The 11,107-nt window shown below is 67.4% G+C and overlaps 1 protein-coding gene across 1 annotated transcript in view; it reads left to right on the top strand.

Annotated features, from left to right (window-relative positions):
- The window catches only part of MMP17 (matrix metallopeptidase 17), a gene marked incomplete in the record, with an annotated part of 10,231 nt that extends 4,559 nt beyond the window's left edge, over positions 1 to 5,672 (top strand). Inside the window, 5 exon segments of the mRNA XM_014587387.1 lie at positions 933 to 1,015; positions 1,083 to 1,235; positions 3,864 to 4,121; positions 4,523 to 4,891; positions 5,437 to 5,672. Coding sequence (XP_014442873.1) covers positions 933 to 1,015; positions 1,083 to 1,235; positions 3,864 to 4,121; positions 4,523 to 4,891; positions 5,437 to 5,672 — 1,099 coding nt within the window.
- Between the last annotated feature and the right edge of the window lie 5,435 nt (positions 5,673 to 11,107).

Here is an 11,107-nt window from a genome sequence, read left to right as displayed (position 1 = left end):
GTGCTGCCACACCAGCCGCGGGACGAGCCAGGGTCCCCGGAGGCAGACAGGGCTGGGAAGGCTGGTCACTCCTGACTATCTGGGCTGGACCTGCTGGGTGGTCTGTGTGCACGCCTGCGGCCTGGGCCTAGGGCTGCGCCCAGACAGGCACCAGACTCCCAGACGGCCCTGAGCCCAGCGTCGCCGCAGCCCACGGCCCAGGCCAGTGCCAGCCTCTGCCCCGCACCCACACCGCACTAGTGCCTGGCCCTCACCTGTGCACGCCTTGCACTTCTGGGCTTGGCTCGGCCGGTTTGCCCCTGCCTTGTTCACTGGGTGGTTTCCACCCTGCTCGCCGACTGTCCCTGGAGCATCCGCTGTGGCCGGGAGGGACCGTGCTGGTTCTGAGCTGCTGCTGTGTGGACAGGCCCGCCATGGCACAGTGCCTGTGTGGTGGCCACCCCTGCCACCACCCGCCCCTCTGGGCAGCAGGCGTCTGCGTGTGCTCAGCCCAGGGCGTGGCGTCTCGGCCCCTCCTGCCCTGAGACCCGCCTCTGTACGACACGCAGGCCGTCTCCATGCATGGTGCGGACACGCTGTCCCCTCTTTCCAAGGCCCCTCACAGGCGGTCAGGCTCCCTGCCCACTCGTCCTTATGCAGGGGGCCTTCCTGGAGGGCACAGTTCTGGAGCGGGTCCGGGCGAGGGCGCTCTGTCTCAGTACGTGGGCCACACCAGCTCCCTGTGGCCACTGTGGCCCTGCCCACCCACTCTGGGTCAGTGCATCCACAACCCCGACCTGGGACAGCACGGACACTCCGTGTCCACTGGCCCTCTCCCCGCTCCTGGTGGGCCTTGCAGGGCCCCAGGCGTGGCGGGCTCCCCACGGTTTCATGGAGTCAGGTCCCCGCCCCCACTCTGGGCGCTGCCTCCTAGCACCTCTCTGCGCCCCCAGGCCCAGGAAGGATGAGCCGCACAGGTGCAGCGCTCACTTCGACGCGGTGGCCCAGATCCGCGGGGAGGCCTTCTTCTTCAAAGGTAACGGGCGGGCTGGCGGGCGGTGCCCATTCTGCCAGCCGCCCCTGCAGCCCCTCTGTGCTCCCAGGCAAGTACTTCTGGCGGCTGACCCGGGACCGGCACCTGCTGTCCCTGCGGCCGGCCCAGGTGCACCGCTTCTGGCGGGGCCTGCCCCTGCACCTGGACGGTGTGGACGCCGTCTATGAGCGCACCAGTGACCACAAGATCGTCTTCTTCAAAGGTGGGTGGGCCTCCGACTGCGTGGACCTTGCATCCACCGGGAGGCTGGCCAGCTGGTTCCTCCGTGCCCTGCGGGTGACAGTGCCACTCCCCACTGTGGTCGGCACTGCGGTATGGACGGTATGGATGGGACCGGGGCCTCCCGGGAGCACAGCAGACGCCTGCTGAGCGAGGAAGTTAGCTGGGGTGTGAGATGGGGTCAGGGGCCCTCAGGGAGGTGTGTGTGGACAAAGCCCAGGTTGGACCAGGGCCCTCCAGGTCCTCCTGGCTGCCTCCTGGCCACCGTGAGAGCGCTCTCGCTCCTGCTCCCCCGTGGCTGTGGCTCTGGGGGAGTCAGAACAGGAGGCTGGAGAGGCCGAAGCCCTGACTGGGGCGAGGCCACACACATGGCTGGAGATGGCAGTGCTGGGCCTCCCTCTGGACACAGAAGCTGACACCAAGGCATGGGGTGTCCCATCCCTGCCTCCACCTCACTGGCCACCTGCTGTGCCCGTGTGTCCCGCCCTTGTCCTTCCCCCGGTACCACCGCATCCCAACCAGTGGCAGCTGCGAAGTCCCGACTTCCACGCTCCTGGTCGCAGCGTGCTGGCTGCCGTCTGACGTGGGAGGGCCCTGCGTCTGAGGACAGACATACCCCCGTGCTGCCACCTCGCCTGGGCCCTGAGGTGACACCACAGCCTCCGGCCACTAGCCAGCTCTGGGGGTGGCCGCTTCTTTCAGGAGGCACAGGCCAAGGGACAAGTGTGGCCCAGGAGGCTGCCCACGGGCTCGTGTGGACATGTTCCCTTTTTAATGGAAATTTTTCTTTTTAATGTGCCACAGGGCACCTGCACTCACCAGAGAGAGCCAGAGACAGAGGGAGAGACGGAGAGAGGAGCCGGGGCCTCCTGTGGGGCGGGGCACTGCACCCCTCTCCATCCCCCTCCTCTGGGGGCTCTGGGCGCGCACGGGCCCTGCGTGTTTCTAAGCTGCCGGGTCCAGACCACAAGGCAGCCGCGTGGGACCCGCTGCCATTCCCCGGGCCAGGCCCGCCGTGATAGGGTGTTCATCTCTGTCTCCCACGATTAAGAGGCACCACTACGGTGACCTCCCCTCGGTCTCCGACAAGTGCCCCTGCAGGTCTCCCGCCGTCCAGGGGCCACCCCCACCCTCGCCTAACTCCAGGGCCCTGCCGGGAGAGCAGAGAGCCCACGGGCATGGGCTGGCCGGCCTGCCGGCAGGAGCGTCATCCTCGCCTGCCCAGCTGCCTGGGCTGTTGGCAGACGTGCCACCTCCTTAGCCCACTTAGCCACCGCCGTCCTGCCCCCTCGAAGCGGTGGGTGGGCATTGTTCCTTGCCCTGGATTCCTTTTTCTTAAAGCCTTCAAGACTGATCATTTAATAATTATTTAATTTAGTTATTTAATTTAATTTGATCAGAGGGGGACAGGGTGTGTGTGTGTGTGTGTGAGAGAGAGAGAGAGAGAGAGAAGGAAAGCCTCTAGGCTCGGGACTTGAACTGCAGTCAGCTATGTGGGAGTCCAGGGCCCTTAACCACCACGCCACCTGCCAGCCCCGCCCTGGGGTCCTTTACACAGTGGCCCCTGAGCACCCGCAGCAGGACGCCACCCACAGTCCCCTGCCTCTAGTCCTCTGGCCTGCTGGACCCAGGGCACTCACGCGTGGGCTTGGTGTGTTTCTGGCTTCCCCCTGCAGAGCGGCCACGCTGGGCTAATTCCATCAGACAGAGCGGGGGTCCGGCGGCCTCCCCCGCGGCCCCTCTCCCGACCCTGCAGTGAGCCAGGACCCTGGCGTGTGGCCTCCCCACCCCTGCTGCCCGGGCCTTCTGCTCACTGTCGTGGGAACATGACAGCGGTCACCATGGAAGCCGCTCCATGCATGGCCCCGCTCGTCCCTGTCACACGAGCAGCGCTGGCCCTGCCCTCAAAGGGGCTCTCCCGGTTCCGCAGCCCGCCTGGCCCAGGCCCTGCTCTTCTGGGTGTCGGGTCCGCCCGCAGGGACCCGGAAGGAGGTGTGCAGAGCCAGCCCAGCCAGCGGCCCTCCCTCTGCACGTGCAATGGCCTTCCGTCCTCTCTATGGCTGGACACTCCAGCCCCTCTGGCCTGCCCGTCCGGCCCTCGGTGGACATGGCGTCTGCTTCTTGGGAGCGACGCTGCTCAGAGCCAGATGTGCGGACGTCTCTGGGACCCTGTTTTGGTTCCGTCAGCTGACACCCAGGAGGGGTGGCATCATCGCCCACAGCGGCCGCCGGTTTCTGTCCCCCCCCCCCACGCGTACAGGGTGCGCCCTCCTCCTCCAGTGGCCGTCCCGAGGGCGTGGTCCGGAGCACGTGTCTGTCACTTCGTGACCTCGACCACACCCCAGGGCCGGCTGGCGCTGGTGGCCCTCGGAGAGGCCTGCGTCATGGAAGGTGGCGTTTTGTTCAGCCTCTGGCCGGCAGCCAGTGAGGCAGGACAGTGACAGGCAGGTCTGCGTGGCGATGGCCATCACAGGGCCAGGGGCTCCGCCGGCACCCACGAGACTCACCTCCCCTGGGCGAGCACAGCCCTCCACCGCCCCTGGCAGGAGGGCTCGGGGAGGACGAGGGCCAGAGCCCTGCCCTCGCCCACGACCGTTTCTCTCGTCCCCAGGAGACAGATACTGGGTGTTCAAGGACAATAACGTGGAGGAGGGCTACCCGCGGCCCATCTCTGACTTCAGCCTCCCGCCGGGCGGTGTGGACGCCGCCTTCTCCTGGGCCCACAATGACAGGACTTATTTCTTTAAAGGCCAGCTGCACTGGCGCTACAACGACCACACGCAGCGCATGGACCCCGGCTACCCCGCCCGGAGCCCCCTGTGGAGGGGCCTCCCCAGCACCTTGGACGATGCCATGCGCTGGTCCGATGGTGAGCGCTGGCCGTCCCCGCCCACCGCGCTCACCCCTCCCGGCTCCAGGGCTTGGAGCCCCCCGTGCCCAGGGCCCTTCCTGGGGCTGCCCCGGTGCCCGTCGCCCCACGCACTGCCCAGGCTCACCCAGGGGCCCTCCCTGGAGCTTCCTGAGTTGGGCCGGGCCCTGTGTCCCCATGTGCCCAGCCCCGCCACACAGGGCTCGCCCCAGCACAGGAAGTGCCCTCTGCGGCTCGCTCGGGACATCCCAGCACTGAGGACAGCCAGGGGGACCGCCCCAGCGTGTGGGTGCCTGAGCGTGCCCGCTCCCTGCTGGCCCTGGCACAGCCCGCCCGCCCCGTAGCTGCTGCAGCCCCGCAGCAGGGCAGGGTGCTCAGCCGCCACCCTCTCCTCTCCCCAGGGGCCTCCTACTTCTTCCGAGGCCGGGAATACTGGAAGGTGCTAGACGGCCAACTGGAGGCGGCACCTGGGTACCCGCAGTCCACGGCCCGGGACTGGCTGGTCTGTGGGGACCTGCAGGCCGACGGCACCGAGGCAGCGGGCGGGGACGGGGCCCAGGCGCAGCCAGGGCAGCATGGCCAGAGCCGCGCGGAGGACGGCTACGAGGTCTGCCCCAGCACCTCCCAGGCCGCCCCGCCCCCAGGGGCCCTGGGACCGCCGCAGGCCCCCACGTGGCTGCTGCTGCCGGGCCTCCTGTGGCTGGGGGGGGGGGGGCGCGGGGGCGGGGGGGTTGTGGCCAGTGACTGGGCTCGAGCGATGGCAGCACAGGGTGCCAGCCCTGACCAGGGCCCTTCGCCCTCCCTGCCCCACCGTGTGCCCCTGCGTCCTCAGTGGGAGGCCCATGGCCACCTCCCTGCGTGCTGCATCTCTGGCCAACACGACCTGCCCTGCTTTGTAAGGCTCGCCTGGCTCCTGACACCCTCCCGCACACCGGGCCCAGAGCACTGTGGGTGGCCGCGTCCTCCGGGTCCAGAGGCCTCACTGTCCCGCCCTCGGGTCTGCGTTCCCAGTGTCTTTGTCCCCTCCCAGATGGAGGGTTGAGGCCCAGAGCAGGGGAAGAACCTGCCGTCCTCGGGCAGCACGGGGTCCTCGCCGTCCGCAGCTGTGGTCGATGCCCACATGCCCGGCGGCTGTCGGGCTGTCCTGGCCTCGGACACCAGGCATGCACCAGGTGCCCCACCAGGAGTGCAGGGGGAGCCGTGGCGAGGTCTCACAGCTTCGCCGCCGCCCCTCTCTCTAGCTGGGCTGGGTGGTGCCCCCACCCAACAGGCCTGGGACGGGTGTGGGTCTCCTGTTGCCCCTTTCTCTGGCCAGCATGTGTCCCTGGGGGTGCCCCCCTGACGAGGGTGCCCCCGCTCCAAAGAGAACCCTTCCTGGGCCGCAGAGGCCCAAAGTACCTGGCACAGCAGGGGCGTAGCCGGGAGGGGGAGCTGGGCAGCGAGCAGGCCGGAGCGGAGGCTGCCTCCCCAGCGCACCGGACGGAGTGGCAGCTGCCCAGGCTGGGCACTTTGCCAGGAGCTGTGCAGAGTCCGCCCTCAGCTTCCCCTTGAGCCGTGACCCCAGCACACGTGCAGGGCACAGGCGGGGGGGCAGTGGCCCCGGGGCTTCCCGGAGCGACTCACGGCTGGGTCTCAGCCACACCTGAGCCCAGAGCCCGGCATGGCCAAAGGAGTCGGCCTCTGGAGGCCTGGGCAGCTCCAGGGGGCTCCGGGGCAGGTCTCTGCAGAGGCTGGAACCCCGGGTGGGGTTGGGACTACTTGCCTAGCCGGCAGGGTGCCGCCGACCTCAGCGTGACCCCGCTGGTGGCAAACACACATGTCCCCGTGCACACAGGGTGGATGCCGCGAGCAAGTCTGTCCGTGACCTCGGGGTCACACCCGACCCGCCAGCTCTCACCTATGGGGGGAAACTGAGGCCCAGTGTTGACTGGGCGGTTGTAACGGCATCCCCCAGGGGACTTACACAGCGACGCCCACCTCTGTAGTTCTGGAGCCTGGAAGCCTGAGAGGGGGCGCCCCAGCGGGGCCGGGTTGTGGAGGGCCATCCTCAGGCCTCACTGCCACTTCTGCGTCCTCGCTCTGCCAGGAGGGCGAGGGCCGCGGCCACTTCTGCCCCAGCAGGGTGCCATCCTGGGGCCCTGAGCCCCCCACCTCACTGCCCCTGTGACCCCCCTCCACACCTCACGTGGGGCAAGTCGGGAGTGAACGCCCGTTCATACAGGCGGGGAGCGTGTGTGCAGGGCCAAGTGTGACCACGGCCACAGAGGGACCGAGGGACCCGCCCTCCGCTCTCCAGGCCCTCTCAAGAGCCCATGAGGGGCCACCCAGGATGCTGAGGGCCGGGCTCCCCGAGTGCACCACGGAGGGGCCGCAGCCACCAGCACGCCAGGCCAGGCCACACCATGTGGCTCCCAGACACGGATCCCCTGCAACATGCTGGCAGGAGGGAAATGGATCCAAGGGGCCAGAGAGTGGCCGGAGACCAGGAGGGGACAGACAGCCGGGTGACTGAGCTCTCCGGGCTGAGCCGAGAGTAGCACCTCCGGGCTGCCCTGTGCCGGCAGAGGGCCCGAGGGCACTGCGTGGACACTCCTGGAGCCTGGGGCGGGGGACAGCCGGCCCCCAACTTACATCGTCTCAGTTTGGATGTGGGCTGAGGCCGGGGGCTTGTGCGGCTGCAGTGGCCTCGTTCCCCCACCCTGGCTATCTCTGTTTCATCTCTGTCTCTGTCTCTCTCCCCTTTGCTGGAGGCCACCGGGCTCAGCCAGGCCACCTCCTGTGGGTTCTAGGCAGCACGGTGGGATGGTGGCAGCTTCCCTCAGCCATGAGACTGGTGGCCCAAAAGGAAGGCAGTGCCATCTGCATGCCCGGCAGCAAACCTGGATACGCTAGGGCTGCTCTAGGTGCTGGGGCCGCAGCCTGCAAGCAACAGGCCAAGCCCTCGTCGCAGAGTCTGTAACACCTCGCGTGCAGGGGGAGGAAGACCCTGAAGGCGGGGTGGCTGCACCTGGGAGAAACATGACAGCCAGGTCGCTGCGTGAGGAGCCCTGGGGCCGTCGGGAGCAGGCCAGAGAAGGCTAGGAGAGGGGACCTGGACCCCGACCCAAAGGACCCCCGTGTGCGTGGAGGCCCTGGGGCAGGAGCTCCTGGTGCTCTGGGGAGCGAGGACTCTGCTTGCTCTGAGGGCCGCGGGCGCCATGGAGGCTGAGCAGAGGGACCTGGCACGGTGCCATTTCTCACAGGGTCCCTCCGGCTGCTAGACTGAGAACAGATGGAAGAGGGGCCGGGGAGCGTGTGCAGAGACCCACTGGGACAGGCCGGGACATTCCGGGGAGGAGGTGGCTTGGGCCGCAGGCACTTGGGACCACTGGTGCCCGATGTCTGGGCCAACAGAGGCGGAGCCAAGGGGGCCAGTGACAGCTGGAAGGAGCAGGGTTTGGGGTTTCCGTGTGGGGTCTGAGGTGGATTTCCCAGGATGGGCACGGACCTCGCAGCCATCGGCCGTGGGACACCCTGGGAATGACGGGGCTCCCTCCCCAGCCGGGACGGGCCTGTGGCTATGATAGCGTAACCCCGCAGGACTCCCCGGCTGAGGCCAGAGCAGCCCGGCCTGGTTTCCCTCCCCGCGGCAGAGGCCAGAGCGTTGGGCCGCGGGGACCGGGCAGCTGGTGTCCATTCTGACATGCTGCCATCCCCGAGGCCAGGCTGAGGCCACCACAGGAAAGGAGGTGACATGGTGGCATCTGTGTGACCGATTTCGCAAGCTCGGACAGGGGCCCAGGTCCATGTGGGGAAGGCCGGGGGTGAGGTGTGAGGGTCAGCAAGGACGCAGGCCAGTGACCGGCCGTGAACCAGCAGCCCCAGGGGCCTGCGCTGCGCAGCCAGGGTTGGGAGCTCAGCTTGGGACTGTCAGCGGGGGATCTGCCTGGTGGGCATGGGCCAGGGTTGCCTCGGCCCAGGAAGGCCCTGGGGGCTGCAGGTGCCATCTGGCCCCCAGGCCCACCCCCTCCTCCCAGGCTCTGCTCGGCGGCTCGCAGGGCTTCGGCCCCCTTTCTGCCGTGGACTCACCGTGTGTCGCCCAAATCCTCTTGGTGTCTGAGTGTCCTCCCCGACCTGGCGGGCAGCTGTCGTCCAAGTGGTCCCTGCCGGGCTGCCCAGCTTACGCCTGACTCGCGCACTCCCTCCAGCCGGGTGGGTCGCGCAGCCTCTGCCACGGCCACTGTCCGTGCCGGGCTGAGTCTCCGCTCGGCGGGTGGCTGGACAAGCAGGCGTGCCGAGGCTCCTCAGTGGCCATGTGTGTCTCGAAAACCTCTCGCAAACTGCACCGAAAGGAGCTCCTTTGTTCTCCGTGAATTTTTAACTTGCTCTAGAGCATATGCGCTCACAGAGACTGAGAGGGGAGTAGGAACCACCCCGAGGGGCGGCCACACCACAGTCCCTTCTCCCCGTCCTCCTCTTGGCCTGCCTAGCACGCACACGCTCCCAGCGTGTTGTTCAGGCCTCTGGGTCTGGGACTCGAGCCGCAGCCGTCCACGTGCATCACGCCGTCTCACCGGCTCTGGGTTTACTTCATTTTGTTTTATATTTTAGGTTTTTGCCACAGGGCGGTGCTCTTGCCAGAGAGAGACAGAGAGAGGGAGAGCAAGAAGTTGCCCCGGGGGGTGGCCACGTGTAATCCCTTCTCCATCCCTGTGGGATGTGGGGCACCCACGTGCACTGGCACGGCTTCTAAGCCACCGGGTCCGGACCTTGCGCTGCCATCAGCCGGTGCTGCCCAGCACGCTGCAGGACTCCACAGCAGCCACCACACGTGTTGGTGGGGCACAGTCCGTCCTGTGGCTGGCCCTCCCGGCCCCCGACTCCTCCACTCAGCGCCTGCCCTTCACGGCAGAGGAGGCCAGGTCAGTGGGTTGTGCGTTCTCCAAGTGGCCGTGGGGGCCTGGGATTCCGGGACGGCCACCCCTGCAAACCCCAAGTGCGCTACCATGGCGCAGCCCCACCAAGAGGGGACCCTCAGTGCAGCCTGTTCCCAACGGCCAAGCTCCTGGTCAGCCCCAGGGCCCCGGTCACGGGTGGGCAGGTCATACGCAGCTGTGTGGCCCGACAGCTGGCACAACCCCGCCAGCATGGCGGCGGGCGGGGCGCTCCGGCCCAGGCATCAGGGCAGGAAGCAAAGTGAAGAGGCGGCGGGGCCGTGCTCTCCGCGTTGGCCAGAGCAGGGGCTGGGCGGCTTCCCGAAACCTGAAGGGAAAATGAAAACAGACGCTGAGGCAAATGCACAGGGCCAGCCACGTGGGGCTGTGGTCAAGGCCGTGCATCAGGAGCCAGTCCCACAAGGCTGACATGGTTTGAGTCCCGGCCTCGGCGGCTTACCAAACACAGGGTCAGCCTGTCTCTCTCTCCCTCTGTGTGTGTGTGCCCTAGATCCAGACAGGATGGGGAACAGGAGGAGAGGGGATCACAGCGTGACCATGCCCCATCGGGGCTGTGCCCGCTCCCGCTCCCGCTCCCTCTGCCCTTTTCTTGGTGAGAGCACACACGCTCTGAAAAGAAACAAGGAGCGGAGCTGCTCAGGTGGAATGGTGGTTAAGGCAGCTGGATCCCACATGGCCAATTGGCATTCAAGGCCCAGCCCTGGTGCTTTGAAACGTGCCCGGTGCGTACGGGTGCCCGTGGAGGAGGAGGACAACGCGAGCACGCATTTTGACAGCGCTCCGCCCCTCTTGGTACCCGCCTCTGTCTCTGGCAACCACGAAGATAGACAGACAGCAGCGGCTGGGGGGCCCCTGGGTGTGCGCGCTCCTGCCTGGCTGTGCTGCCTCACGGGCCTGCTGCCGTGGGCCAGAGTGAACAGAGACCTTGGGCACGTTCCCGCTGGGCACTTTGCCGGACCCCAGGAATGAAGGCGACTTCCTGCAGGACACCGCCCTGGCGCCTGGCAGAGTGGTGAGGGCTCCCAATGTCCCTCCGTGCCCTCCGCGTGCACGCTGGCCACGGTCCCCAGAACGTCTCTCCCGTGGTTCGTTTGGCCAGGCCCTGGGGCCAGCGCAGCACGGTTGAGAGCTGGACTCGACGTGGCTGGCCGTGCAGTTCTGGTGTGGACCTGGGCCGGCGTGTGTGCGTGTGTGCCCGAGGCACCGTGAGAAGAGGAGGTGGAGGGACCGCGGCGTGGCCACGTCCTCTCTCTGGCGGTCACAAGCCTTATGGCAGATTGAAGGAAAACGAAGACCCAGCCCAGGGCCTGTATCACCTCTCTCTTTCTCTTTGAGTCTTTTTTTGGTTTGTTTTTGTTTTAATTTTAATTTCCAGAGGATGCATGTGCGTTCCAGAGAGATAGAGAGGGGGAGGGGGAGAAATAGCCCCTGGTGAGGTGAGGTCGCACCGCCATCCCTTCTCCTCCATTTCTCCATCCTGTCGGACACTCCACACCCACACGTGGACACGCCCGCACACAAGACAGAAGAAGCCCCATGCAGGGTCTGAGATGCCTCCCGGCCTCTGCACCAGGCCAGCGGGGCACCAGCAGGCCACGCGGCCCCCGCCTCGCAGGCAAGAGTGCCTCACCGGGTCTCAGCACCCCAGCAGCCTCCAACCTCACAGCAGGGACCTGGCCAGAGAAGCACCTTGGGGTGCTGGGCGGACAGGCCACGGCTTCGCTCTGGTGCTCAGGGTGGCCTCTCAGGAAGGGCCCACCTGGGCTGGACCACATGAGGCACGGGAGCCAGCCACACGGAGTTCTGGGGGAGGGCGTCCGGCCAGGCCCAGCAGCTCTGAGCATGAGGCTGGAGCGACGGAGGGTGGTTAGAAGCCAGGTCAGGTCCAAGGGGCAGACGGCCAGATGCTGAGCACGTCTGTGGGGAGAGTGCAGGCTCGCCCAGGCCTCCTGGCTGGTGACGGGGTCTGGGACTCACCGGCTAGCCCGTCCCTGCTGGACACAGCCCCGGCCCGTCCTCCCGCACACTGTGGCAGTCAGGGCGGGCTCGGCC

The sequence above is a fragment of the Tupaia chinensis genome, unplaced genomic scaffold (assembly GCF_000334495.1).
Source record: "Tupaia chinensis unplaced genomic scaffold, TupChi_1.0 Scaffold000211_1, whole genome shotgun sequence".
In the NCBI taxonomy this organism is placed as follows: Eukaryota; Metazoa; Chordata; class Mammalia; order Scandentia; family Tupaiidae; genus Tupaia; species Tupaia belangeri.
The sequence above is the reverse complement of the archived record's forward strand: the minus strand, read 5'-3'. Positions and strand labels throughout refer to the sequence as shown.